This window comes from Sorex araneus, chromosome X (genome assembly GCF_027595985.1).
Source record: "Sorex araneus isolate mSorAra2 chromosome X, mSorAra2.pri, whole genome shotgun sequence".
NCBI classification, from domain to species: Eukaryota; Metazoa; Chordata; class Mammalia; order Eulipotyphla; family Soricidae; genus Sorex; species Sorex araneus.
The window spans coordinates 315,660,629-315,688,452 of NC_073313.1; the positions used below are offsets into that span (position 1 = coordinate 315,660,629).

The 27,824-nt window shown below is 49.6% G+C and overlaps 1 protein-coding gene across 5 annotated transcripts in view; it reads right to left on the bottom strand.

Moving 5' to 3' along the window:
- BCL2L11 (BCL2 like 11) overlaps nt 1-27,824 on the bottom strand; it is a 218,406-nt gene that overhangs the window by 153,559 nt on the left and 37,023 nt on the right. For 4 of the 5 annotated variants that reach the window (XM_055122248.1, XM_055122244.1, XM_055122247.1 and 1 more), the window contains one exon: nt 20,960-25,241. The exons of the other annotated variant lie outside the window; for it this stretch is intronic. In XM_055122248.1, the coding sequence (XP_054978223.1) occupies nt 25,143-25,241 (99 nt within the window). In that variant the 3' untranslated portion in view covers nt 20,960-25,142. Of the gene's footprint in view, nt 1-20,959; nt 25,242-27,824 lie in introns of those variants that run through there. 5 annotated transcript variants of the gene reach the window in all.

Here is a 27,824-nt window from a genome sequence, read left to right on the forward strand (position 1 = left end):
ATACTTGGTTCAAAAGCTCCTATTTTTCTTTTTATAAAGTGATTTTCTAAATAAGCCACACACTTCACTTCTCACTCATCTTTTGTGCTGGTGTTCTTGCTGAATTTGCATATGGAGTAAGATTGAAGCAAAACACACTTGGTCACAAGGATGGAGCAGTATGTTCTTTGCCTCAGGGAATCTTTATTCCCTTTTGGGAATTTTTTTAAGTTACTCATTGAGAGATGCTTCTTCCTGAAGAGAAGAGATCATCAATCCAAAGCACTAGTTTAGTACAAAAAAATTAGGAAGAACAAAAAGATCTTGGCAAAAATGAGCATCACCAAGAATGATGAACACTCTTACTGTGTTCATACAAAATGACCATAAAGATTATTAAGAAGTAAATCTAAGATGATTTTTTATGGACGAAGTAAAGGAGAAGTATGTCCTTAGAGAAAATTCTGCCCTTGAGTGGATCTCCTAACAGGAGGAGATCTTTGTCTTAGAAGGGCTTCCCCAGAGGAAGAGCTGTACATATGTTGATTGTGCTATCTGACCTATGTATATTTGCTACCCCCAACCTGGGAGGTTGGGCTCTTGACTAAGTCTTCAAGACTGGGTGCTGGAAGACTAGAATGAGGGATAGGAGGAGATGGGAATGAGGGCAGTGTGAGACTGGAACGGGTGCTCAGGAAGACTGAAACAGGCACGCGGGAAGAATGGAATAAATGGTGGGATGGAGATTAGAATAAACAGACGACTGATCATCAACCAGCTTGGAGGCCCTGTTCCCTCCCTTATGTGTCTGTTGGTGGGGAAGTGGCTTATAGCCACTGAACACATATGGCGAGAGAACGTACACACTTATTTATTGAATACACACCAGGGATCAAACACAGGTCATCTGCATGCAAGGCAAGCACCTTACCCATTGTCTTATCTCCTGCCCCCTAACTCTGAGTGTTTCATTTTCTTCTTGTTGTTTACATCTATTTTCTGAATTTTGTGCATGACATGAGTGAATTCTTGTGAAATTTCCTTCCCAAAGATAGCAAGATACTGAAGGACCCCTGAGCCCCGAGAAGTAAAACCTCTGACACATCTCTGCTCCTCTGGCATGAAGACCCAGCTCTCAGGCCAGCAACAAAGCTGCCCCTGTGGTCCTGAGAGCCAGCACACACATGAGAGTCTGCGTGCTGAGGGACCCAGTCTACCTACTCTAAGGATGCACCTCAGTGATTTAAGAATATTTTTAATCCAGGCCCAGAGCAATAGTACAGTGGGTAGGGCACTTGCCTTGCATACAAGTGACCGGATTCAATTTTGGAACCCCATATGATCCCCTGAGCCCCATCAGGAGTCACCTTTGAGTGAAGAGCCAGGAGTAATCCCTGAGCATTGCCAGGTGTGGTCCAACAACCAATATTCATATTATCTGAGATATATATGTATGTACATATATAATGTATATATGTAGTAGGGCATTTGCCTTGCACATGGCTGACCCAGGTTAGATCCCTCTGTCCCTCTCAGAGAGCCCGGCAAGCTACTGAGAGTATCCCCCCTGCACGGCAGAGCCTGGCAAGCTACCTGTGGCATATTCAATATGCCAAAAACAGTAACAACAAGTCTCACAGTGGAGAAGTTACTGGTGCCTGCTCGAGTAAATCGATGAACAACAGGATGACAGTGCTACAGTGCTATATATTTATACATATATATGCATATTTATGTATACATCTGATCCACAGAGCAGTGCAATAGTACAGAAGACAGGGAGCTTGCCTTGCACATGGAGGACCCAGGTTTGATCCCCAGAGCAACAAATGGTCCCCTGAGCCCTGCCAGATGTGATCCCTGAGCATGCAGGGTGTGTGCCAAAAGATAAAATACTTCTGATCTTTTTCATATGCGTTCCTAGTTTCATAGTTCCAAACTATGAGTTTGAGAAGCGGGCTCTGAAGAGACCAGTCCACTTAGGTTAGATAAAGGATCTTCACCTTGCAGGAGACATGGTTGAATAAACCACTGAAAGAGCCTGACCTTTTGAAGGCCCTGAAAACAGACATTCTTTCTGTCACCCTCTGTATTTTCTCTGGAGGGGAGTTTGTGAACTGCTACTGTTTCTGGACACTGTGTCTTCTCAGTGGTAGTCAAACCCCTTTCGCCTCAACCCTCATGCCTTCCAGCAACACTGTGCAGGGACCAGGGAGACAGGAAGCTAAGCTGGTTTGGAGCATCAGGCAAACAAGTCTTCCCTTGAATCCCCGCTAAAGGGGTATCAGACAAGGCCTTGCTCAACTGTACAAGTTAAAGGTGGAAATTGCCCAAATGCTCAGTGCCCACTATTATGAGTCACACACTTGCCCAAGTACGGACAGACAAAACAGGAAAAGACTCACTAGAAGGTAACTTCCTCAGGGATGGGGATTTTTAGTCTCTTTTGTTCTCTACTCTCTTAGCAGAGCCCCAAACTCTGCCTCACACAGAACTATCATTCAATGAGAAAATTCATCATGGAATGCATGCGTAAATGCATGAAAGAATGAAGTATGCTGATAGTTAAAGAAATGGACATCACAATAATAATGTGGCATTGTTTTGTATATTAAGCTGTCAAAAAGAACCTAATAAAAAAACACAAACCAGGCCAAAGAGATAGTACAGGAGGTAAGGCACTTGTCATACATGTGGCTGACCTGGGGTTGATTCCTGCACCCCATATGGTTCCTTGAGCATCACCAAGAATGATCCCTGAGCAGAGTTAGGAGTAAGCATGAACACCATTAGGTATAGCCCCAAAACAAAAACACACAATGCTGGCGAATATTAGATTCTGTGTATAAGTGATATTTAATGGGATCTGTCATGTATACATATATATTTATTTGGACTACAAAAATATGTATTTATTATATGTGCATACATTATATACATGCACACACATAAAACTACTCTTGGAAAACAATTTAAAGTCTTAACAGTTTCTCCCATTGGGCTAACGATATAATACAAAGGGCCAAGATGCTTGCCTCACATGCAACTTACTCAGATTTGATCCCCAACGCTGTATGTGGTCCTCTGAACACCACCAGGAGTAATCCCTCAGCACAGAGCCAGCAGTGATCCCTGAGCAATTGAACACAATGGCTCAAAATCAAAACAAATAAAGTTTCCACTTTTGACTAGAGATAGAAACAGTGGTAGAGTCCATGCCCCACAGGGGTGAGGCACCTGGCTCACACACATACACATAATAAGAATTTACTCTGTAATACTAATTCTAGACATTTATACTAAATGAATAATCTGGAGAAAAGAGGAAACCCAAGCGTGTAAAACATTCCTTAAAAACGTAGGGGTTTGGGGGGCTGGAGTAGTAGCACAGCTGGTAGGGAATTTGCCTGCAGCCAACCTGGGTTCAATTCCCAGCATCCCATATGGTCCCCCAAGCACCACCAAGAGCAACTCACGAATGCATGAGACAGGAGTAACCCCTGTGCATCACTGGGTGTGACCCAAAAAGCAGGGGGAAAAAAAGTAGGGGTTTTTGTTTGCTTTTAGCCTTGCCAAGGATTGAACCTAAGGCTTCACACACATGCAAAACTTTAAGGATGAGCTTCCCCCAGCTTTGGAATGCAATTTGTTTTGTTCTGTTTTGGAAGTAAAACAGATTTTATTTGGAGGTTTTTAGGAAGAGAAGGAGGGAAGTGAAAGAGAGTACTGTGCTCAAGAGAATGCCGGTTTCTCCGAAGGTGGAGAGAGAGATGGAAAACAGGAAAGTACACATCTTGAGAGGGGAGATGCGGGCGATACATGTGTTTGTGTGCTACATGTGCTCAGCTACCTGGGCCCAAGCAGCACATGGGCTCAGGTAGCATATGCAGGGTGTAATTTGTTTTTGTTTGTTCTTCTTTTTGTGGGGAAGAGAGGCACACCCAGCTGTATAGCGGGCTTATTCCTGGCTCTGCACTCAAGTAGGTCTCAAGTAACCATATGGGATACTGGGGATTGAATCCCAGTTGGTCACATTGCAAGGCAAGTGCCCTAACCACTGTGCTATCTCTCTGGCCCCTGGAATGTAACGTGCAATAAAAGTAGCAAGGAAGCAGTTTGAGTAACTTGCATTCATGGGTAGTCAGAGAGCTTGCGTTTAGCAAGGACTAAAGTAAATAGTCATATATTGGCATGCTAAGTAAGAAACTAGTAGGGTATGGAAAGGCCTGTGTGTAACGGGTGGGAACATAGACTATATTTGGGAGAAAACCTGGAAGGGTGGGAAGTTTAATAATTTTTTTTCCCTCCCAGTCCACTAGGTGGCCAGTAAGCAGATGGATGGCACCCCCTCAAGGCACTCAGCTGCTTGCACCATTCTGTAGGGAGAATTCATCAGTCTCTCTGCAGCCCTCCCACCCTCCAGCTTCGGTGGGTGCCCCTGTACAATATCACTGGATGGAGAAGTCAGGGAGGTTTTCAGGGAGAGAGTTTGCCCATCCAGAGTTCTAAACAAGTGTAGCTGTAGGATAACATTCCCCAGCACCACCGTATCACAGAGTGGAGAGTGTGGGCCAGAAATAAATCCTTGCACTGCAGCCAAGCCAGTGTTGAGTTGCACTTCCAGATGACAGCTCAAGGAGCCTTCTGGCTGCTTTTCGGGGAATACAGTCCAGTCTGCTTCCCTTTCCTACTGTCGTGGGGAGAAACAGAGTCACTATAACACGGCAAGCACAGTGGTTGGGAAAGGGGTATGCAGTGATCACCACAGGCCCCAAGGACCAGAGCCAGGAAACAGCCTCTGATTCTTGCTCAATTTCACTCTCAGTGCAGCGTTTTTCTCTTATTGCACACGGGGATCACCCAGAAAGCTTCAGAACTCACGGATCCCTGACTCCCTTTTCTAGAGGCGGATTCGGTTGGGGATTCTGGGAACTCTTTGAGTGTCCCAGGGTCTGTGTCTGAGCAGCCCAGGTTGAGATCCATACTGTCCTGCGGTATCAGAGAGCCGTGCAGGAATCTGAGTCCCCCTGTGCCGGCTGCCCTGCCAGGGAGGGTAAGTCCGACAGACACCAACAGGCTGGGTACAAGGGGGAACTGTCACTTCGGAGAAGTCACTCACCTCTGAGTCTCCTGGGAGAGAGGAATGCGGCTCGGGGGTCACCCTCCCTGGTTATTTAGAGGCCTGAGTCAATGCGGCAGATGCAGGCAGGCTGAGGACACAGGCGAACAGCTGCCGTCTGCGACTTCACAGGCTCCCATTCCAGCACCGGCCCCCTGCTGACTTCCCTTCGCACATGTGTGGCTTAGCACACCTGGGCTTTGGTTCAGAAGAGAATAACAAACTCGTGTTTTCCTGAGGAGGGAGAGCCCCGGAGCTGTCCTTTCCCCCACGTTTCTCTGGGACAATTCACACAAAACATTTCTCCCCCCTGGACCCTTCTGCTTACCAAATGTGGTGAGACCGGTGGATTCCCCCACCAGACAATTCCCTGGGACATCCCCCAGGCATCCTACCTCCAGCTTGATCCTAACTGCACCTACCCAGTGGAGACTCAGAACCTGGCTGGAAAGAGTTCAATTCCACGAGGACTCCAGAGGCCCAGCACAAATCCAGATTGTTATCTGTGCTTCTGACCCCTCCGGTACAGTCTGGAGATCTCCCTCCCCCCTTTCTCTGGACTTCAGACACTCGGAGATCTGGGTTACCTGCCCCTGCTGACGGACTGCCTCTGAATTCAAAGTTTCCCCCGACACTGCACAGGGCATGATGGATTCTCGAGCTCTGAGCTCTGTTTACCAGTTCCTTCAAGGATAAGATACAGGATCAGAGGAACAGACAGGCACGAGGCAAGGTCTGGGAGTTTCAGTCCCTGCCGACTTGGGGTGCGTCACCCTCCTGGTGTGGATGTGCTCGTCAGTCAGCCTGGCCGCACGCCAAAGGCCACACCGCTGGGATTTTTATGGCGGCTTCCTCACGTAGTCTTGATCAATTATTAACTCCGTTGCCAGCCTTTTCCCTTCTTGGGAAAGGAGGCGGGGCAGGCTTCTGCTCTAGGCATTCTGGCAGCCAGCCTTCACCCAGGAGCCATCCATGTCCCTCAAGAGAACAAAACAAAAAAAAAAAACCACTGCTGTCAGCCAAGAAATGACAAGGGGCTCGAGAGCCCTGTGTGGGGAGCTGGGGCCCAACACCCAGGAACTGGAACAAAGAATCGGTGCCATCATTCAAGGAAAGACCCTCTCAGGAGCTCTGAGCTGGGAAGGGGTGGGGGGTGTAAATCATGTAGCTGTTCAGTTGCCTAGGAGCAGCCACGTGAATGAGTGGGGCTGTGACAAGCAGAAAATAAGAACTGGGAGAAACGGGCAGAGGGCAGAAATGGATGTGAAACTTGCCCCAAATCTCCACTTTCAGGCAGGAATAGCAGTCCACCTTGAGGAGAGAGGCTGACACTGGGAGTGCACCAAAGCAGAGGCGGGCAGATGGCTGCGTTCTGTCTAAGAGAGGGTTCCCTAAGCCATGCAAAGCAAGGGGGGTCAGGAGCAGACCCGGAGGACAGACCCCACTTCTGTGTGTCTATTTTTAAGTGGGTCACGCAGAGAGCAAGACTGAGGAATGTTGCAGAAAACTGCTGCTTTCTTTTTATTTTGGGAGAAGTGCCAGGGATCGAACCCAGGGCCTTACACATGCAAGACACACAAGACACAGGCCTCTCCCCTCCTCCACCCCCAGCTACATGTCTGGCTCTGCAGAAAGCGTCCAGGCTATCCCCATCCAGAGAAAAGGAGACATTTTTCCTTTGGTCACTTGAACTGAAGAAAAATAAATAAACACAGTACATTTTAGGAAATATCTCTGGCCATGCTGATGGAGTGTCACATCCCTCTCTCTGGTTTGGCCTGAAAGGGATTTGGCCTCTGGCACCCAAATGTGGTAACAGCCAAGGGTGAAGCTTCTCACTTCCTAGTTCAGCTGTGGCACCAGTGTTGGTCAAGGCCATGCCACAGGGCCAGTGTGGGCAGCTCACCCCACCATGGCAGCCAGTCCATGGCCAACAAGCTCTAGGCTGTGTTTGTCTTTTTGCCTTGGATTTTAAAAAAAAATTTATTTATTAGTGAGTCACAGTGAGGGTACAGTTACAGATTTATACATTTTCGTGCTCATGTTTCCCTCATACAAAGTTCGAGAACCCATCCCTTCACCAGTGCTCATTCTCCACCACAAATAAACCCAGCATCCCTCCCACCCACCCAATCCCATCTCCCCCCACCCTCCCCTGCCACTGTGGCAGGGTATTCCCTTTTGTTCTCTCTCTCTAATTAGGTGTTGTGGTTTGCAATAAAGGTGTTCATTGGCCATTGTGTTCAGTTTCTAGTCTACATTCAGCATGCCTTGGATTTTTAAATTGCTGTTCTGGGGCCACACCCAGCAGTGCTCAGGGCTTACTCCTGGCTCTGCACTAAAGTGTCAATCTTGGGGAGGTGCTCAGACAACCACATTGGATGCCAGGGATCTAACCCAGGTTGGCGGCATGCAAGTGCTCTCCCCTCTATTCTATCACTCCAACCCACTTTTACACACACACACACACACACACACACATACACACACACACACACACACACACACACACACACACACTCATCTGTATATCTATATGGCCCTGCATTCAGAAATTACTCCTAGTGGGACTCAGGGGATCACATGTAGTACTAGGAAATGAACCCTGTGAGCTGCGTTCAAGGCAAACACTCTACTAGCAGTCTTGTCGCTCTGCCCGCCCCCTTTTTTTAAAGTGGGTGTGTAGTAACCATAGACACCCCCCCACCCCTTTTGTTTTGTCATTTACTTGTTTGGGCGGCAGATGTGTGTGGTGGTGGGGGGGTGGGGTGGCAGGTTGCAGAAGGTGCTTCCTGTCTGGCTTAGGCCATCTCTGTTGAATTGTGGGTTCCCTGGAGAAGGGAAGAGAATCTGTCTATGTCTGTCCTATGTCTTGGAAGAGAATTTGACAGGCTCGAGGCACTCCTGGAGGTGGCCTGTCCAGGCTTCATTCTCCCGAGGAACCCACAGGAGATGGTGAGGACGATGCCTCCCCGCCACCAGGTTTTGAAGGATGGAGGCTCGGCTGTGGAGACTGATTTGTCATTGTCACTGCTCTAATCTCATGAGCATCATTATCTCGGTGTGACTGATAAGGAGTCTTCAGCCAGGGGCTGCTCGAGAACATGCCTCCAAGGGCTGGACTGGGACAGGCTGTCTGGGCTGGGCTCCTGCATGTGGGCCGGGCCACACAGCATCCAGTCAGTGGGAGATTTGGCATGCAGACACCCTTCCCCTGCATGCACCCCCAGAGTCTGGTTGGGGAGCATTTAAGGAAGCTACATCTGGATTCTCTGGGAGCTTCCCTGTGGCCAGACACTCAAAAAGCTCCCTGACATCCTTCTGATTCCAGACAGATGAGGCTTCTCATGAGAAGCTGGACACAGATAAGTTCCTGCAAAGACCAATGTCTGAGGCAGTGGGACCTGCAAAGCTGAGCATGGAGAAGAGACACTCCCTGCCCCGTGAAGCTGGCCTTGGGGAAGCGCCACACAAGTTGATAGGGGACTGAGGAGCACCCCGTGCAGGTCTCTTGGCCTCCTGGCTTGGTTATTCTGTCGAACAAATTTCTATGGAGACTGGTTCAGAGACAAAGCTGCCCCAGGTCCCCAACCACCCTCTGCACCAGGTTGGGACATGGCATCCAGGTAGATGGGGGCTGGGGATGACACTTAGCCCAGGTCAGTGACCTCTCTAAGACCCGGCTTTCCTCACACTTCCAACATGAATAAAAACAAAGGTGGCGATAGTGCTTGCCTGGTCTCCTTTCCAAGGTGACAGGGAGATTAGGCTGGTTGGCACCAACCCTAGACGCTCTCCACAGGCCAAGTGCTGGCCCATGTGCTTTCATTCCTCCCGCAGAGGTCCTGAGGGCACGCTACGGCTGCACCAGCTCTGCGGAAAGGGGGCAGAGGAGGCCAGGCAGAGCCAAGCCCAGCGAAGTGTGTGGCTCTGAGTAGCAGAGAGGCTGAGAGCACAGCCAGGAATAGTAGTGGCCCATGTTGAGGGACCAAGGCTCACGGCTGCAGATTCTGAACTGTGCTGTGGGTCTGGGCTGAAGGGTGTCGGGGTGGGTGTGGGCCGAGGTGTCTGCTCCACTGACTACAACACACCCTGCTTCTAGGGTTCAGTGCTCGCAGTAAGTGAGAGTCACAGCCAGGGAGATAATACCAGGGTTAGTAGGGCACATGCCTTGCACACACCATCCAGGCTCAATCCCGGGCACCAAAGGGTCCCTCGAGCACTTCTATGTGCAGCCCAGTGTGTTGGTCCCTGGCACCACAGGATTCCAAGCAGCACCACATCCCGGCCTGGCAGTCAACCAGCTGGTTGGCTGATTATCACTGGGAGGAACCCCAGGCCCCTGAGCACTCCCCCACAACCTCCTCAAAAAGATTTTATGCTCCCATCTCACACACACACAAATAAATAAACACATACTCACATACACACACATGCATATACACACACATGTACCATGCACATACACAAGGCATTTACTCATACATGTACACACACTTATACATGCATACACATACTCATACACACACTCTTTTGTGACTATGACTCGTGTGTATGATATGCACACCTGCTTCTCTCCCTGCATCCTCTGCCTTCCAGACTGGGGATCCTGCTAGGATGCCAGGCTGCCAACCCAGAGCCGAGGGCTGCTCTGTACTCTCCCTCAAATTCATGGAGCTGCTGTGTGTGTGTGTGTGTGTGTGTGTGTGTGTGTGTATGTGTGTGTGTGCGCCGCGCATGCACACGCCCATCTTGGGAGGGCTGCTTCCTTCATCCCTCCTGTTTCAACTCTCCTTTCCCTTGCCTCCCCCTCTCTGTTTAGCAAGGAATTCAGAAGACCCAGGCGCACCCTGACCATTAGGAGCCTTGACTTGCCCCCACACTCGTCTGTCACTGGCAGCTTTTCTTTTTTTTTTTTTAAAAAATTTTTTATTAGTGAATCACCGTGGGGGTACAGTTACCGAGTTTGTCCTGGTTTCTGGGCAAGAGGAAGCCAGTCAAGAGAGGCTGTTTCCTTCATTGGAGGGCTTGGTCTGGATGTCTGGGGTCCCTTCTTTGGAGAGAAAGGTGGGACATGCCTGGCCAGTCCCAGATTGCTCCCCAGCCTGGTTTCACTGCAGGAGTCAGGCCCTGACTGGCCACTGCAGTGCCACCTCACAGCCATGTCTGCCCAGGATATTCCAGCCAGGACTCTGGAGCTGGGAGGCGGTGTGCAGATTTGTCTCTGTGTTAGGAGGAGCCAAAATCACAGAAAGGCTTTTTTTTTAGGTCTGGTTTTATCAGACTTAAATACTACCATGCTGGCTAATCCCTCCTTGCTCTGAGGCCAATTTGAGTCCTCTTTCAGTGGTCAGCTTCAAGGTCAGCCCTGATTGCCTTTTCCAGACCTCTGTACACAATCCCACCTTTTCCACACACACACACACACACACACACACACACACACACACACTCACACATGCATACACACATGCACACACACACGCATAAACATGCATACATACTTAAACACACCCATACACACATGGCATATGGACATGCGTGCAGGCATACACTTGCATATGCATACACACAGCACAAGTACATTCGCACATGCATGCACACATTCACACATGTATGCACACATGTACATATACATACACATGTACATATGTATGCGCACATTCATATGCATGCACACCCACACAATGCATATCTATTAATGTGTGCACACATGTATACATACATGCCCATATATGCATCTGCACACATGTGCACACACAGCTCTCACACATGCACAGGTTCACATGCATGCCTGCAATCTGCCTGGGAACAGGCTGCCCTGACTCAGCCTAATGGGAGTGTCCTCAACTTGGAGCCAGGGATGGCCAGCAGCGGGAGCAGAAGGGACCTGGACTCTGTTCTCCTGGCCCCTGTAAGGGCTAAAGAAGAGCCTTGTGCCTGCGTTATCCCTTCCTTGCTCTCTGGAAAAGAAGTAAATAAAAATGTCCTGTTCTTGAGCTTGTGTTAAGTGGAATGACTCAAGGGTCCAGAGAACCAGCCAACTTTCGCCATCGGCCTTGAACATGGCCTTGACCTCAGAATCATGGAGCAGGGTAAGACCAAAGAGGCTTCCTGCAACCCTCGCTGCCCTAAACATGAGTGCGCCCTTTTAGACATGTGGTGGGGTAAGCTGTGGGTGCAGAGGAGACAGCGTGGGTGGGAACTACAGGTGGAAGGTCGGGGAGTTGCCATGGAGCAGGCATCGGGAGGAGTCCTCATTCCCTCGGCCCACACCACGCAAGGAAGACCTTCGGAGGTAGAGGAGCTCAGGGAGGGTCACCTGCCCAGTCACAGGGGGGGAAAAGGGACAAGGGAAACTGTGTGCACCCCGACCTGCACTCATTTCTCCACACCACACACAGCCGAGAACCATGAATATTGATGGACGGGTGACAAACCGACCGACTACACACCTGTTCTGGAGCTGTGTCCCGAGGAAGGGCAAGGCCTTAAAGGAGCAGAGACAACAAGACAGTGCTGTCCAGGGCCGAGGATATACAGCTCAAGTGGCAGAGCACATGACTTGCATGTTTGAGGTCCTGGGTTCACTCCCTGGCACCCCATACCACTTACTGTGGCTCAGAACTGTATCACTGTATCATTGTCATCCCACTGTTCATTAATTTGCTCGAGCGGGCGGCAGTAACATCTCCATCTGTCCCAGCCCTGAGATTTTAGCAGCCTCTCCTTACTCATTTTTCCCAACAATTGGAGACTCTTTTCAGGGTCAGGGGAATGAGACCTGTTATTGTTACTGTATTTGGCATATCGAATATGCCACAGGGAGCTTGCCAGGCTCTTCCGTGTCCTAGTTAAAAAACAAAAAAACAAAAAAAAAACCCAAAAAAAACCCAACCACTGCCCTGAAATTGGACCATGCCAACCAAGCCCTGAGTCTCTGTTACAGGTAAGAGGTTCCCGAAGTGAGGGAATGCTGGGATGGGATTAACAGGACAGTAGAGGTCACAGGCACAATAGCAGAGGGTGGTGGTGACTCCTGTTCGCTCACCTAATAAACACTGATTTCAACGGTATGGTGAAAGATTTACCCCCTGAAAAGGAGTGACTCTACACAGACCCTCTGCTCTACGGGGCCAAATCTCAACAGCCCCCAAAGCCCAACCATACTGTGGCTCAGAACACTGAAGCAAAATGCCTTCCAGACTCAGCAGAGGAGATAAAGCTTGGAGACTGGAGGCAAAGAATCTGGCAGAGGACCAGGCCAGAGGTGGCAGGGAGGTGGCGGGGGATGCCTCAAAGAGTTCTGGGCTGGGTCCTACCTACCTCAGCAAACTTGCCCAGGGGCTATCTCTGGGCTGTTCTTCATGGGCACCCTGGGCCAGAAATGGCTAAGAGTAAAGCCTGGCAAGGTTCCCTGGCTCTATCTAGCTTAGCAGTGCCGGTGAGTGTGGGCACATCTGTGCTCTTGCTCAGATATTAAGGTGATTCAAAAAGATGATACATTAAAGGTGTGCCCGGCACCTCACCCGCTCTGGAAGTAAGCTCCACTCTACTGTTTGTACCATTCATGAGTCTTCTGAGCACAGATGTGTGGAGTCATTGCCAAAGTACCCAGTTGACTGAGTGCCATTGAAACTGAGTACTCCCACGACTCAGAGGACAGGGAAGATCCCAGCAGCAGCCGTGCAAGAGCCCAGCGTGGGCGCCTGAACTGCTGGTGGGAAGCAGAGTATAGCACTGTTCAATGTGTCCCCCTTTCACTGTCCCCTGGCAAGAGGCCCCCCCCAGGCCCCCCTTCTCCAAGCCCATCCCCCTCCCCATCTCTGGAACACACTCCACAGCGTTCATCCAAACACACTGCCACTTTGTGATTTGTTTGTTGGCTCGTAAAGACATAAAATCCAAGCTTATCACACGAAAGTCACACTTAGTCCTGCTGCCGGAGTGGTGAATTCCACCATTATCTATGTCCTTCAGCCCCCACAAAGAACACCACGTTCCGGGAGCTGGCAACAAGCTCCAGAGATTGACCTTTGGCGTCACTCACTCCTTCAGCTATGGGCCCAGTCGCAGGGCAGGTGGGAGTGAGGAGACAGGGAGGCGGGAGAGAACCTAGGCCAGGCCTCAAACCCACCAGCAGGCACTATGAGGTAAGTTTTTATTTCACTTTATTAATGTATGGGGATGGGGTGGGGTAGTCATTGGGCCATACCTGGTGGTTCTCAGAGATCACTCCCGACTCTTTGCTCTGGGATTAATCCTGGTAGGGCTCAGGGGACCCTATGTGGTGTGGGGATTAGACCCAGGTGGGCCATGTGCAAGACCGTGCCTTCTCTGCTGTTCTCTCTCTTCAGTCCTTGAGTACATTTTTCAACCTTGCAAAACCTTAGTGTCCTGATCTGTGCAATGGGCTTGCTTCTGCAGCAACTCGGGGCATGAATGAATCAAATGAATGAATCAAATGATGAGACGTCCTGAACCCAGACACACTTGACACAGTAGAGCTGATGGAAAGGGGGTGTACTGTGCTCCTGGTCCTGGGATGGGCAGAAGACTGTTCACACTACATATGTGAGCCAGGTTGAATCCTGTGGAGAGGAGTGGAAGTGGGTAGAATGGACTGGAACAGGGGAAAGAAATGTGGCCTGGGCTAAGACCACGGCTCTTGGAGGTCATCCTTCCAGTTTTTCCAGAGCCCTGGCAGCTTCAGCCAACCGGCCCTCTCACAGGAAAGGGAGGTTCTAGAAGCAAATTCTTGCTGCTTCTGTACCTTTGCCCAGTCTGTAGGCCAGACCCTATAGAAAAGAAAAAGTGGAAGATGAGACTTGTTTTTTCCCACAGCTCCATTCAGGTCCTGATTGTTCTTCTCTGTTCCCCTTGGGAATTCCCCTGGAGCCCGGCTGACACCTTGATTTGGTATTTCTCATCTGGAGCTGGCAACAAGTATATCTCAGTCACATTACGGGAAAAAAAATTTTTTTTAATTGAATTTCCGTTGAGATATACAGTTACAAAGTTGTTCAAGACCGAATCTCAGTCATACTCAGCAGGGATCATACTTCGGGTCTTCAGTGCTGTTCTCAGTCACAGGATATGGGGATCCTCCAATACAATGTTCCAACACCCATCTCCTCACCCATGCATATTTCCCACCACCAATATCTCAGCCACGTTAAGCCACCAAGCAGTTTGCATGGAAGAAAATCTTGGGGGCCATACCCAGTAATACTCAGCATAGGGCTACCTGGACCCAGCATTGCTGGAGGCTCTCCTGGTGGTGTCCGAGGGATCATCATGAAGTGCAAGAAATTGAATCTGGGGCTATCCATGCCAAACACCCTCACCAGGCCTTCCACAATCATGCCAGCCCAAGGTAAGTTTGTGGCCCCTTGTTACGGCAATGCTAGGGAATGAGCACGTCTTTGTATTTGACCCCCGTGGTACCTCTGGCAAATGACATGGGCATTACACAAGAAAGCACAGAGACTTTCCAGGACACTAAAGGTGACCTAGAAGATATTAGGCTAGCTCCCCTCTACCTCTACCACACTGGTGTGCATGTGTGCATGCTTGTGGCCCCGCACCCTGCCCTTCCCCCACCCTCCCCACCCCCTCACCCACACACACATACACACACTCTTCTGATGAAAATCTACTTTGTGTTGTGGATGATGGTTTTCTTCTGTGTTGCTACTGGTCAGTGTTTTGGGGACCCAACAGTGTAGCTGATGATCACAGATACACACACGTATGAGAAATATGACAGGAACTCACATCCAGAGCAGCCCTTGTGCATGCAAAACCATGTGGAAAAAGGCAAGGAGGTGTGTGCCCAAATCATGTGTGATCCATTGTGGGATAATATGATTGGTACTGACCTTCCCCTACTGGCATCTGGCTGGGCTTAGCTCATGGAGTGCAGGGGGAAAGGCTAGTTCCCTTCTTCGGGCTCCTGTCACGTGAGAGCTAGGCTGAGAACTAAGCTCAGAGAGCAGCTGGGAGGGAGGCAGCTGTGAGAAGAGGCAGAGAAGACAGGTTCAGGAGCTCCATCCATCAGCGCAGGCCAATCTGTGGGCCTCAAGGGCTCCACTGCCGGAACTTGCTGTGTTGGGCAGGGATCCCATTCCAGGTCTTCATTGTCATTCTGAGTCACAGGACATGGGAATCCTCAAATACGTGCTGGCTTCCACTTTGGATATTTCCAGTGGAAAACCACGATCAGCTTAAGAAGAGCCCTTTTGCCATAGAAAATGTGAAATATTTTCCCCCAAATTGGCATTTGGGAACACTAATGAAGAATGCTGTCACTCTGACACTTGAGTTTTAGTTTATGGTACGTAGGAAGAAACCATTTAATCTGCTTCATAGTATTTCAGTTCTTCAATGGGATCTGAATCAAGTTCCCCAAAACATAAATAATTAAAAACATAGTTGTACTCTCTTTCTTGCAGGTGGCTCCTCCTGTCTTTCCATAAAGCTGAAGATGTCATCTGAATTCTGTTGTATAACCATGCAAGTGCTTTGTTCCAAGCTAGCGGATCATTTTGAATTCAGTGCGGCATTCTTACACAAGCTGATGGCTGTGACTCACAGAGGCCAAAGTTCTTCAGAATTTACTTCTGTCTTTTTGGGTGTTTGTGCTTTTCGAAATGAGCCTTTGCAGTCTGGGGTGTCAGCTCCTCACCCAGGGCTCCTCCCTGTGCCAGATGACAAGGGGTGGTGCTTCTCAGCTGGCCCCAGTTGAGATTGCGGCCACGCTTTCATAGTCTCAGCTTGTCTGTCCATCCATCCCACCCATCCGTCATCTGTCTGTCCATCTGCCTGTTGCATCTGACATACCCCTCCCGAGACAGTGACAGTGCCAGGGAGAGAGGAGCTGCTCCTGCACCCTAGGTGGCCCGTGGGAGCTGGGTTCTGTGTGCTGCAATTCAGGAGGTGGGGACAGGGCTGTGACACATGAGGATGGTAGAGCGCATTGTCCTTTCATGTTCTCATAAAGAGTCCCCAGAGGCCCCTGGGCTGGTGAGAGTCTGCCCCAAGAGACAGAGCTCCAGGGCTGCCCAGGACCATGTGAGGGGCAAGAAGCCCACTTTCTTCTGGAAGGATGGCTGGAGGAACTCCCATCAGAGCACTCTGCATCTATGAGTGGTAGAAGATCACGTTTAGGTGGGCACTTCAAAAGGGAGCTCTCTTGGGCCTGGGGAGCCCATGTCGAGTGCTAAAGAAGCTGTGCTGTGTCCCTGAGTGGGAGCTATGTCATCCCCAGATGTTCCTGGAGTTTCTGCTCTGTGCCAGGGTACAGGACACTAGGGAGCAAGCAGAGGGGCTCACCCGGTCCTCAGTTTCCTGGAGCACACAGCAGGGAACTGGCCAATCATCAGAGCATCTGAGTTTAGTACCCAAGTTCTTCCCTAGGGCCTCCTCCTAGTTCCAGCACCCCAAGTTCTAGTGGGCATTCGACTGGGGCTCCAGGAGGGAATGCAATACCTGACTGCAGTGAGGAGTGCTAAAGGTGCAGAGGGATGGGGACAATCACACACGCTGGGAAGGGGACATCTGAGCAGAGACCGGAAGCTGCTGAAGTCAGCTCTGCAGGTTTCTGGGGAAGAGGCTTCAACAGCAGGGACAGTCTGGTGACAGAAACAGAGATACAGGCACAGAGCCAGGCTGAGGTTGCTGGGTCAAGTGGGGAAGGGACTTTGGGATAAAGGTAAAGGGATCCTGGTGGGAAAATATAAAATAACAATATTGGGGGAGTATAGAGAATATACGGGTTAAGGTGCTTGCCTTGCATGCAGCCAACCCTGGTTTGATCCCAAGCATAGAGCCAGAAGTAAGTCCTGAGCATCAGTGGATGTGGATCCAAATGTGGATGTGGATCCAAAGCCAAAACCAAACACTATTAATACTGGTTCTCCCAACCAAGAGGGGATGAAGAGGGGTCCCAACAGCAGGAAACACATGGTGGGTTTTCTTTCCCAGAGGGAATGAAAAGCTGCTTCTCCATCTTTGCACCATTTCCTTCTGGTCCCAGCCACCATGTCCAAGTGACCAGCTGATGCTCCAAGATGCCTGGGTCACTTGGGCTGCAGGAGCGGCTCCTCTCTCCTTGGCACCATTTCTGGCCTCCTGGGTGCAAGGGCAGCACCTTGCCAGCCCCTGCGGGAACAGAAGCTTTCCAAGGAAGGGCTTTGGAGGCAGCCTACTGGCTCTGGGGCTGAGCAGGTGGAAAGGGCCACCGTGAAGGAACCTAGAAAAGCAGCAGGAACCTAGAGAGGAGAGCCATTCTGCCCCAGCCCGGGCTGCTGCTTGTTGCTTCAATAAGCCCCAGTGTTCTGCTTTCCAAGGGGCCGCAAGTGTCAGTCATGCTCAGGCAGCCAAGAACAGTCAGGCTTTCAGAGAAGATGCTTCACTGCCGAATCCTAATGAGACACGAAGCCGCCCCCCAGGCTGGCCCCGTTGTGCGTGGCATGCTCACTTGCTGCCAGGTACCATGGCGGACCATGCAGACCCAGAGGAATGCGGCCTGAACACCCCCGCCAGAAGGCAGAGACCCCATTTCCCAGGGAACTGCTCGCCAGTCAGGCAGCAACCAGAAAGACGGCCGGCTGCATGGCCGCCCGCGAGTCAAAGACATGCCCAGAGTCGGTGGGTGAGCAAGCCCACTGGTCTGAGCCACCATCTGCAGGGCAGGCTGTGGCGGGTAGTCCTATTCGTTGGGGGAGGCGGGGGAGGGGAGGCAGTGTGCAGGCCTTGTTATGGGGTGGGCTGACATGCACCTCTACACACAAGGGGCAGAGTCCAAACGGACCTGGGGTGACCATGTGGGTGCGACTTCTCCATCACAGCTGATGTACGGCTTCTTGACACTCAACCCTGAGTGTCAAGGGGCTCTCAAGGCCCCTTGTGGGCTTCCTGTCCTTGCTTCCCAGGCCCATGATTCCTCTTGCTGTGCTGAGACCTGCTGGCACACTGTGCAGTGGGACCGAGGAGGGCCGTCGGGAGAGCACACTGATTCATCAGCTGTCCCCATCCTGGATTCCCCATCTCAGGCCCTGCCTTCACCACCATTCACCTCATCATGTCCAAGGGGTTGGCCAGCAGTGGCCTTCGTCCTACCTGGTGAGCCAACAGAGTCTTCCCAGGCCTGAGGCTACCTCACCTACCCTGAGTTGGCCTTGCGCCCACCAGCCCACTCTGTCCTTCCACTCACCCCAGCTTTGGCAAAAGGCATGAATGCCTGTGCCAGGACACACTGACAGAGGAAAACAAGCAGGAATGGAACATTTTGCAACAATGACCAAAATTTCAGTGGAGACAAGGCCCCTGAGTGAAGGCCACCCTTCAGAACAGGCTCCCTCTGGGCAATGCTCTCGAGCCACTGATGCTGCCCCTGGTACAGTTGGTTGGGGACGTTCTGAGCAAGCAGAGATGTGGGGGTGGGGGATGAAGGTGAGGTCACTGTTATGGATCTGCCTTCCGAGGTTCCTATCAGCAATGCACATACAATACAGGGGTTGCACACTTAGAAGCAAGGGGCCTTGCAACAGTTGAATGCACTTCCAGTGTTCTAATATTCTTCTTGATCAAATATCTTTGGAGAATTTAGGGATTGCCTCAGGAGTGATTTCTTTTTATTCTTTCAGGAAAAGGAGACCTAGTGGTAAAAGTGCCCATTTTACTGATCATTCACACCCACACTACCCTCTCCCCTACCTCCAGCCTCAGCACCGTCTTTTCTGGCTTCATTCTTTTGATCCTGGCAGTGAAAATTTCAACAATTTGCCAATCACTTTGTGCCTTCTGAATAGTATTATTGATATTAAAAAGCCCTTTTCACAGTTTTATTGTCGTTCATGTCAAGTAAGACAGTTGGCATCGGAGGTTGCCAGCAATAGAAACCAGCTCTGGCTAACTGAGCCCGGAAATCACCGGAAGGACAGGCACTGAATTCAGAGCTCAGAAGAAGCTGGGCTGGACAACCTGACCACCACTCTCTGTGGTCTCCTCCAAAGCTATGGACTGGCCTACTTAGGTTGCGGGCCTACTCACAGTTGCACCAAGTCTAAGAGACTGTAGGAAGAGAAAGGAAGATCAAGATTCAAAGGCAGTGGTGTCAGCCCCACCAAAGTGAATTGGGGGGTGGGGGGTAAAGAAAGGAGGAATGGGTGACTTGGAAGCTGGGGAAAGGCATCTAAACCCTGGAGAGATGCCAACAAGATGTGCAGGATAGAGAGGAAGAAAAGTCAGAGATTGGAAACATCCTCAGCAGGAATGGAGGGAAACACTGCCACCTTGCAAAGTTCTTAGGAAAATGACCGAGATGACCTCAATTACTATCTAGTCACAGCTAGGCCAAAGAAGAGCCCCCCCACCCCCACCCCCGACCCAAGCATAAAGTGATCCAAAAACACTCAGTGAAAACAAAATATAGAGTGACCATGACTGTCTTAAATAAAATAATTAGAAATATTCTGTAGTCGTAACAGGGTGGCTTATACAAGATCCCAGGAGAGGGAAGGTCTTCAATACATTATGAGAATTTGGTGGCTGTCCAAGAGTCATTTCGGCAGGTGGAGAAAAGAAGTGTTTGGCCTATGTAGGACTGGGGGATAAAACTAGATTCATACTGCATATTATTTAAATGTAAATTCCATGTAGGTTGAAATTTTAAAAATTAGAGGGAAATACAAAAATAGAACAAAAAATTTGGCAGAAAAAGATACGAAACTCAAATGTCCATGTAAGGTTACAAATAAGTTCTAAAGTAGCAACTCCCATAAGCAGTTAAAAGGTCTGCACCAGAATAAAATAAGCTTATAAGCAGAAGTGAGCAAAAATATTCAAAGCTGTTTCTCACTTATGGTTGCTTGGAGTTCATAAGAGCTCAGACGCTCCCGGCTCATTGATAAGGCAACAGGTGGAGTTGATGCAGGCATTCCTGCACTAGAATCCTGCTCGGTCACACAAAGGACATTCCTGAGCATCATCCTGTGCTTTTCCAATGATGCTCATCAGAAAAGGAAGCAAGGTGGGGGCAGAATAAGTTGATTTGCATGAACAGACTTTCCATTTAAAATAAAGCTCAGTCCCTGCCTTCACCTCCCTAGCACTTCCGAACAGAAGTGGCTGATTTACTTAGGGTTTTAGAACAAGTTCCCCTAAACCAAGCTTTGGCTTCTCTTTGATCCCTAACTCAAATGCTGCCTGCAGTGAGGATTGGGGAACTTCCCTGTGGTACTCTGGTCCTAGCTTGTGGTTCTATAGGTGAGGGACAAGTCCCACAGACAAGTCCTTCCTTCTGGTTTAATCAGACCAACCAACCGTTTCCCTCCAATCTTCAATGAGTTCAGAGGGCCGGGGAATCAGGGACGATCACTGTTATGAGAAGAGCAGTCTTCCGCACCTATCTCCCCACCGCCCCCCTCCCCCCAGTCATGTCTGTGGGCAGAAAACTCCAGTGTGTCTTGCTCACAACTCAAAACTTTTTTTTTTTTTTTTGTGGAACGTGGGGTTGGGAGGGGCATGCTGGCTGTGCTCTGCACTCAGGGGTCACTTCCCGTAGAGCTTGGGTGATCGTATTGGGGGGCTGGGGATCAAATCCTGGCTGGCCATGTGCAAGGCAAGTGCTGTACCCACTATACCATCCCTCTGGCTCAATCACTCCAAAACTCTGAGGAGTGGCTTGCATTTCATTCCACAACACAGAATTGCTTTCCAGACAGCATTCATGATATCCACATAGAGGAAGCACAGTAAACGGTCAATGACAGACGAGATGTGTAAACAGACACACCAAGGCACCAAATTTCAGCAGTTTCGCCAACATCTTGTGAAAAAACGACCCAGCTCACCAAACACTAGTCGAAAGTTTTATTTATATAAAATTCATTAAGAACATAAAAGATCAAATTTCTTAAAAAAAATCTGCAGTTATGTACAGCAGTATTGCACAAGTAAAGTGGCAATTACCCTGTCAAATTTCATCAGTGCAAAACACAAGTAAGCCAGGGAAATTGCAATACAAAATGCTACATATGCTGGGTCCTAGGAAACAAGTTAGTGATGAATCAGTATACAAAGACAGATCAGTGCTATTTATAAACGTGTACCTGATGAGTTCTGATACAGTAACTAGTGGTCACAGAACCTGGACATAAAACGTTGGTGAGCGTCTAAAAGTCTGAAATTCCCAAAAAAAAAAGTAGTCAAGTTACTTAGCTGGGAGCTGAAGCGGCTTCCTATAGGCCACAACGCTTCTCAAGTGAAGCAGGCGTCACCCCAACTGGTTTAGCGTCACATGTGGCCACAGAGCAGGCACACATAGGCACCAGGCTAAATCAGCAGAGATGACAGAACCACGTCCAGGGAACCACTAGGAAGTCTTGGCTAAAGCTTCCAAGATCTTTCACATCTTCACACCCAGTTCAGTGGGGGCCCCCCATGACCTCTCTCAAAGGCGATGGAGAAGCCAATAACCTTTTAGAAGCAAGCTGACAGGACAAGGAGCAAATGGCTTGGGGCTGCGGGGGCCAGACAGGCAGCGTCTGCAGACGTCCGTGTGCCTCCAACACAGGAAGCTGTAACCAGTGGCGGAAGGACAATTCCTCACGCGATTAGTGGTATGAGGTCTTCCTGCTGGTGTTCCCCAGGTAAGAGCAGCCCCTGCCCCCCATCTTCCCACTTGTAGCACCTCCAGAAAGGGCCCCTTTTCATTTCTCTCAACACAGAGCTGTCATGGGTAACTTTTCAGGGGAAAACCTTCCCCAAGTCACCAATGATACATTTTTGTTGTGGTCTGCAGTGAACAGCTTTCACCTCTACAAGAAGCTTAGCTGCTTTGGAACAAATAGAAAGTCACTGGCTTTTTCTTGGAGTCAAATTTTGTAGGTTGCCAGACTGAGTTTCTCACTGGTTCCCAAACACAAGCTTCATCTTAAGGACACCAGAGCCCAAGAATTTAAACCCATTTGACCAGAAAATGACCCTGTGGGGGAATAGACCAGTCACCACCTCAGAGGAAAAGTGATTAACAGGACCACAGGCTGGGTGTCAACACTTTCCAGAACTTAAGACATTAAATAAGCAGGAAATAAATATACAATATTTCTGCAAGTTACAGCATTATGAAACAGTAGGGCACATTACACTAAAAAAAAAAATCTACAATATTTACAATCCTCGATTCTGAAAAAGTTTAGAAAAACAGTGATTTTTTTTTTTTTACTCATTTATGCTGTACAAAATTTTACAAGAAAGGTAAAGGAAACACAATTGCACACAGACATTTGGCTCAGTTGATAAGTAAAATATGACCTAATCTAATAAATAGTCAAAATATATACAACACTCAGAAGAAAGGACAGGAGAGAAAACTGTATAATCTACCAGGTACATTTTTTTTTTTTTCAATTCGGAAGGAAATATACTTTTTTAACCAGATTTCCCTACAACCCAAACAAAAGTTTCTTCATAAATTCATTTTCTGGTCAGGAGGACTGGTCATTGGAAGAATCATTCATGCAGTTTCTTCGTTTGAGTTTATTGCATTTCTGTGATAAGACACAGGACACTTTCAACAAACCTCATGTGAGAAGAGGTGGTCCAAGGCACAAACCCGCATGACATTTTCAAAAAGGGATCTAGTTAGTTTCGTCTACAAAAACACGAACAAGATCAAAAGTGGAAGGCACACCGCCACGGGCATGCTCTGCAGGAAGGCGTGGGGGTCAACAGACACATACAGTACAGAGACATCCAGTTATCTCTCAGTCCTGGTGCAGCTTCGACAATCTCATCTCCTCTAATACTTCTACAGTCCCATCTTGTCTTTCCTGACCAGCTGCTTCCACGGCCTGGGAGCCGCAGTATTAAAGAAGCAGAGTAAAGTGCTCCAGTCGGAGAGACTGGGTACATGAGGATGGGGATTCTGGGAGGGGAGGGGCCCAGAACCAAATACATCTTTGGTGTGTGTGAGTGTGTGTGTGTGTGTGTGTGGTGTGTGTGTGTGTGTGTGTGTGTGTGTGTGTGTGTGTTCATGTCCAGCAAGTCCATGGCTGCCGCTCTAGCTCTACCACCACCCAACAGGTGCGCAGACTGTCTGACCCCCACACCTCTTGGGGGTTCAAGATACATTGGGAACATAAGCGGAGACTCAATGGAGCTTTAAAAATATTCAAGACTCCAAGAAGGTATTTGTGGGGCAGGGGAGAATGTTTGGAAAAAGGAAAAAAATATTTGGAATCAAATATCTCAATACATCTAGAGGAAAAAAAGTGTATATGCAATATACATATATGTATATATATATATACTTATATAAAATCATGAAGATTCAAATAAATGGATGTTTCCATTAATTTAATGAGACAACACTGGTCCACGGTGGGCCAAAAGCAAACACAATAGTTGTTGGCACTGCTGACCTGCTCAAAAAACTCATGTATTTCTTTTAGAAAAAGTGGACTGATGAGCTGAGGTTTGAAAACGGCAAGTTGCAGGGTTCACAGAATGGCTTCCCCTCCCCTCTCCCCGTGCCCTGATATGCTCCTTTGAGTCTCCCTTGGATGTCTCATTGCCTTTGAAATGACGGACCAACTGGTGGCTGCAATCCTAAGGGGGGAGGCGTGGAGGATGAGCACATGCCCCTATACCAGGGTGGGGGTGGGGTGGGGGGTAACCCCAGGACAAAACCCAACTGTTCCAACCCAGAGGGAAACGGAACAACCTAAGACACATCTTGAAGCTTGAGGAGCCATTTCGGACTAGTGCCCAATCAAGCATCTAATGGTGAGGCTGAAAGCAGAACGAGGCTGAGGCTGCAAAGGGGCTGCAGGGGAGAAGGAGCCAAGTGCCCCGCACCACTGGCTGGGGGAACAGCCAGGACAGCCCAGGAAACAGCTGTCTAGAGCCCCGCCACAGCCAGGGCTGTGGATGAGGGCTCAAGCTCAGATGCCCAAGCCCAAGCTCGGCGATAAATGGCCTGGTGACCAACAGGGTCCTCTGGCCCGGAGCATAGCCCGTGAAACCAGAACACCCAGTGCAAAGGGGCCTCCTACTTGGTGTTATTCCTGCTTTTTCCTCTTCAGAAGACATCTAGAGGACAAGCCCCTGCAGACCAAATGAAAACCTGTACCACTGAGCTACCAGCAAATACCGGCTGAGGGCAACAGAGCCAGAAGCAAAGCCCACGTCCCTGTCCAGTCACCTTTCAGGGCGAGACGATGGTGCACTGGATCTGAGCATCGTGGCTTCCAAACGGGCTGGAGAAGAAAAAACTCACTGAGAAGAGAGTCTGCAACTTTGCCACAGATGCTAATGGATTTAAGGAGGTAAGTAAATATTTACAAAACAGGAGTGGCTTATCAATACAGGGTAACAGACCCTTTGCCCCTCAATCAGTTCTATTCCCTAAGGACTTTTTTGGTATTAATAATGATTTTTTTTTTTAAAGGTTAGAGTCAATGGGAGGGGAGGAGCCATATCACAACTCTCCCGTTTTTTGTTTTTGTTTTTAAAAAAATCTGTACAGTGATTCCTAAAAATCAACCAAGGCAGCTTTATAAATTAGCTGGCTCAGTTTTCACTACAGAGTTTACATCATCCTCTGAGAGTAGGCAACAGGTTCTTTAAAAATTTTAGTACAAAAATCATTCACAAGTTGGTTTAAAAAGTTTCCATTTCCTTTCTGAAAAACCTGTTATTAAAGGAGGTTGGAAAAAAAAAAAAACCCACACTGCATGTAAACACCACTCTTGCATAAAATCCTGCTCCAAAGAACCATGGTTTGTACATTTTTTTTTTTTTGAATCCTTCCCTCATTTACATTCACAACAAGCTTCCATCCAAAATCCTGCCGGGTGGTGATGAGCGTGTGGCCAGGTCCACAGGCAGCTGCGAGTCTGCGGGGGAGCTGGCGGCCATTCTCTCGCTCTGCCTTCTCTCTGGACAGGCAGCACCGCACCGAGAGACCGTGCAGGGGCTCATAGGTGGGAACAAGTGAAGTGTCTGCACCCATCGCGGCTCTGCAGGAAGCCCTCTGTCACTGCATTCTCCGCACCAGGCGGATGATGTAACGCAACAGTCGTAAAAGAACCACGTGGGGATGGGCCTCGGCTGCTTGGTAATTATTCAGAAAGACCTGGAACAAAAAAAGGAAGCTTCCTGAGTGTTTCAGTTCTGATTCATTGGGGGAAGAGGGGAGGAAGGGGGTGGGGAATGCATTTACTAAGCTGATGGCCAATCCCTTCTGAATAGTTATCCTAGGAGCCCCTGTCCCCAAGGCACCGATTCTCCAGAGACCAAGGTCCTCTCCGCCCCCCACCCCAAGAAGGAAAGCTGCTGCCTGAACAGAGCACTCACCGCATCGCTTTCTTAACAGAGACATCAATGCGCGGAGACAAAGAGTATATGGACAGTTTGCAGTGTGCTTCACAAGATTGGTCTGTGCCTCTGAAAATCATGTCTTACTCTTTTCTTATTGGGTCACACCCAGCGATGCTCAGGGGTTGCTCCTGGCTCTGCATTCAGAAATTACTCCTGGCAGTACTTGGGGGGGCCATATGGGATGCTGGGGATTGAACCTGGGTCAGCCGTGTGCAAGGCAAATGCCCTACCCACTATACTATCGCTCCAGCCCCAAATCATGTCTTACTGTTTTTATTTACCAGGGACTGACATCAGGCCATGCGCCCCCAAGCAGGAAGTGTCCTTCAATTCTGGAAGGAACATGGATAAGGCACCTGGTCCCTGCAGCTGCTGAGACAATGCTACCCCGAGCTACGGGTCCTGTGCAAAGAGGCAGAGGGAAGAACCAACTTGGAAGACGCCACAAGCAACCATCTACAAGTTGGTCCCGGACTCCTCCACAGGTGAATTTCTGGTAGCTATAATTTACTGCAGAAGCCCGTGATTTGGAGTCATTTGCCCTAAGCACTACATAAAGCAGTGTTTGGATGTGCCGCCTGCGCCACCAGGCCCACGGGCTGTTGGCAGACAGGTGTGTGGGAGAAACAGTGCCTGATCCGGCTGTGCCCTGGGTCCAGCATTGGCGAGGACAGTCCACAACGACGTATTGGAAAAATGTTGCAAAACTGAATGGTCCCCGAGAGGTCTTCAGGGGAAGGGACACAGACAGAGGGCCCCCCGCCCCTACGCCTACAAGGAACTTATAGCCATTTCACAGGTGCGTTAAGGGTGAGAGGTCAACCAGTGCTCCACGTCCTAGGGGACAGGGGCAAGCTTGCACATTTGAAACTCAGCCTATGCATCACCCAACCAGCAATCAACCCACATCGGAGAACCGCAGCATTCCACAAAGCCCCTTCTAGTTCAGGGGCAGGAGGACGACATGGTTCACATGCCACTTTATTTCTAAAATGGGCGCACCCCAAGGAACCACGAGTCAGCTGAGCATGAGTGTCTCCTGTCACACCCACCAGCTGCCACGGGAGCACCCAGCTCACGACTGTTTACACAAGCGCCCTAGCGCCGGTTTGACAGCCGGGTCCGTGATAAGGTTGGGCATTTCCCTTTCTCCTTCCATGACCAGACGGGAGGAAATGGGCTTTATGTAAGCGATTCCTGTAGAGGCGCTCCGAAACCACAGTCTGTGATTTTTATCTGCCCTCCACACAAGATTGTTTTGTTTTGATTTAACTTTCAAAATTACTTTGCTGCTTCTGTGTGAGACTAACCTGGGGGGAAAGTTAATTTTAGTGTAGACTAATATTAATAGGTCGAAAGAGAGGCTTATTCAAAATAAAAACCGCGACTTACTAAAACAAAGAAAGTGTGTGGGGGGCTTGGCTAAGTGACAGCATCAAGGTAGGCGATCTCCTGCCAGCCGGTCACCCCAGTCGGCCTCGCCAGAGCCAGAGCCAGAGCCAGGGTCAGTGAGAGCCCCCTCAGGGGGGTGCCGTGGCTGCCGATGGACCCCAGTGCTTATACCCCACCCATGTTATATTCCAGAGCAGTGGAGGGAGGAATCGACCTCAACCACCATTCCACTGGGATTCTGGGGGAGGGACAGTGGCTGTGGGGCACGTACAAGTGACATCACAAGGGAGGTCACCCCGAGGTTCTCCTTCGTCTCACACACAAAGGAATGGGGGGTGCAGTAGGCGTTGGCCAGTGGATCAGAAGAGCCTCATGAGCGACACAGCACTGCTGCCTCAGGTGTGAGGACTCGGCTGGCCACTCCTGGACAGCAGGTGGGGCAGTGTGGAGCACACCCAGAGGCTGGCCAGTCAGTGCAGGACACTGACCCCGCAGGTTCTAACAGCTGCGCCAGCCCACACAGCGCCCTGATAGACAGCTGGCAGGGCTGGCGGACACAGTAGCAGGATGCCATAATTTCTGTGTCGCCCGACCTCACATGGGTGCAGCGAAGAAGCCCTCATGGTGCTGGGGGAGCCGGGGCAAGGATGCCTACTAGGCCCCGCAGGGGTGAGCCTGCAGGTCTGGCTCACCATTTGGCTGTGCCCCCCTCACAAACACTGCCTGTTCGACTCTCGTCCACTCTTGGTCCTTTGCACTTTCGGTGAAAACCGCCACTTCGCAGAGGTGGATAATGCTGGTTCCATTTATACCAGTGTCGCCCAAACAGGATACTAATACCACCTCCCTCCCCGGGGGGACCTTGAAAGAATCCAGAGTGGAAGTAAGGTGGGGCTGGTCCCTTTCTCCAATGCAACTGGGGACACTTGAGTTTGTTTGCCTAAAG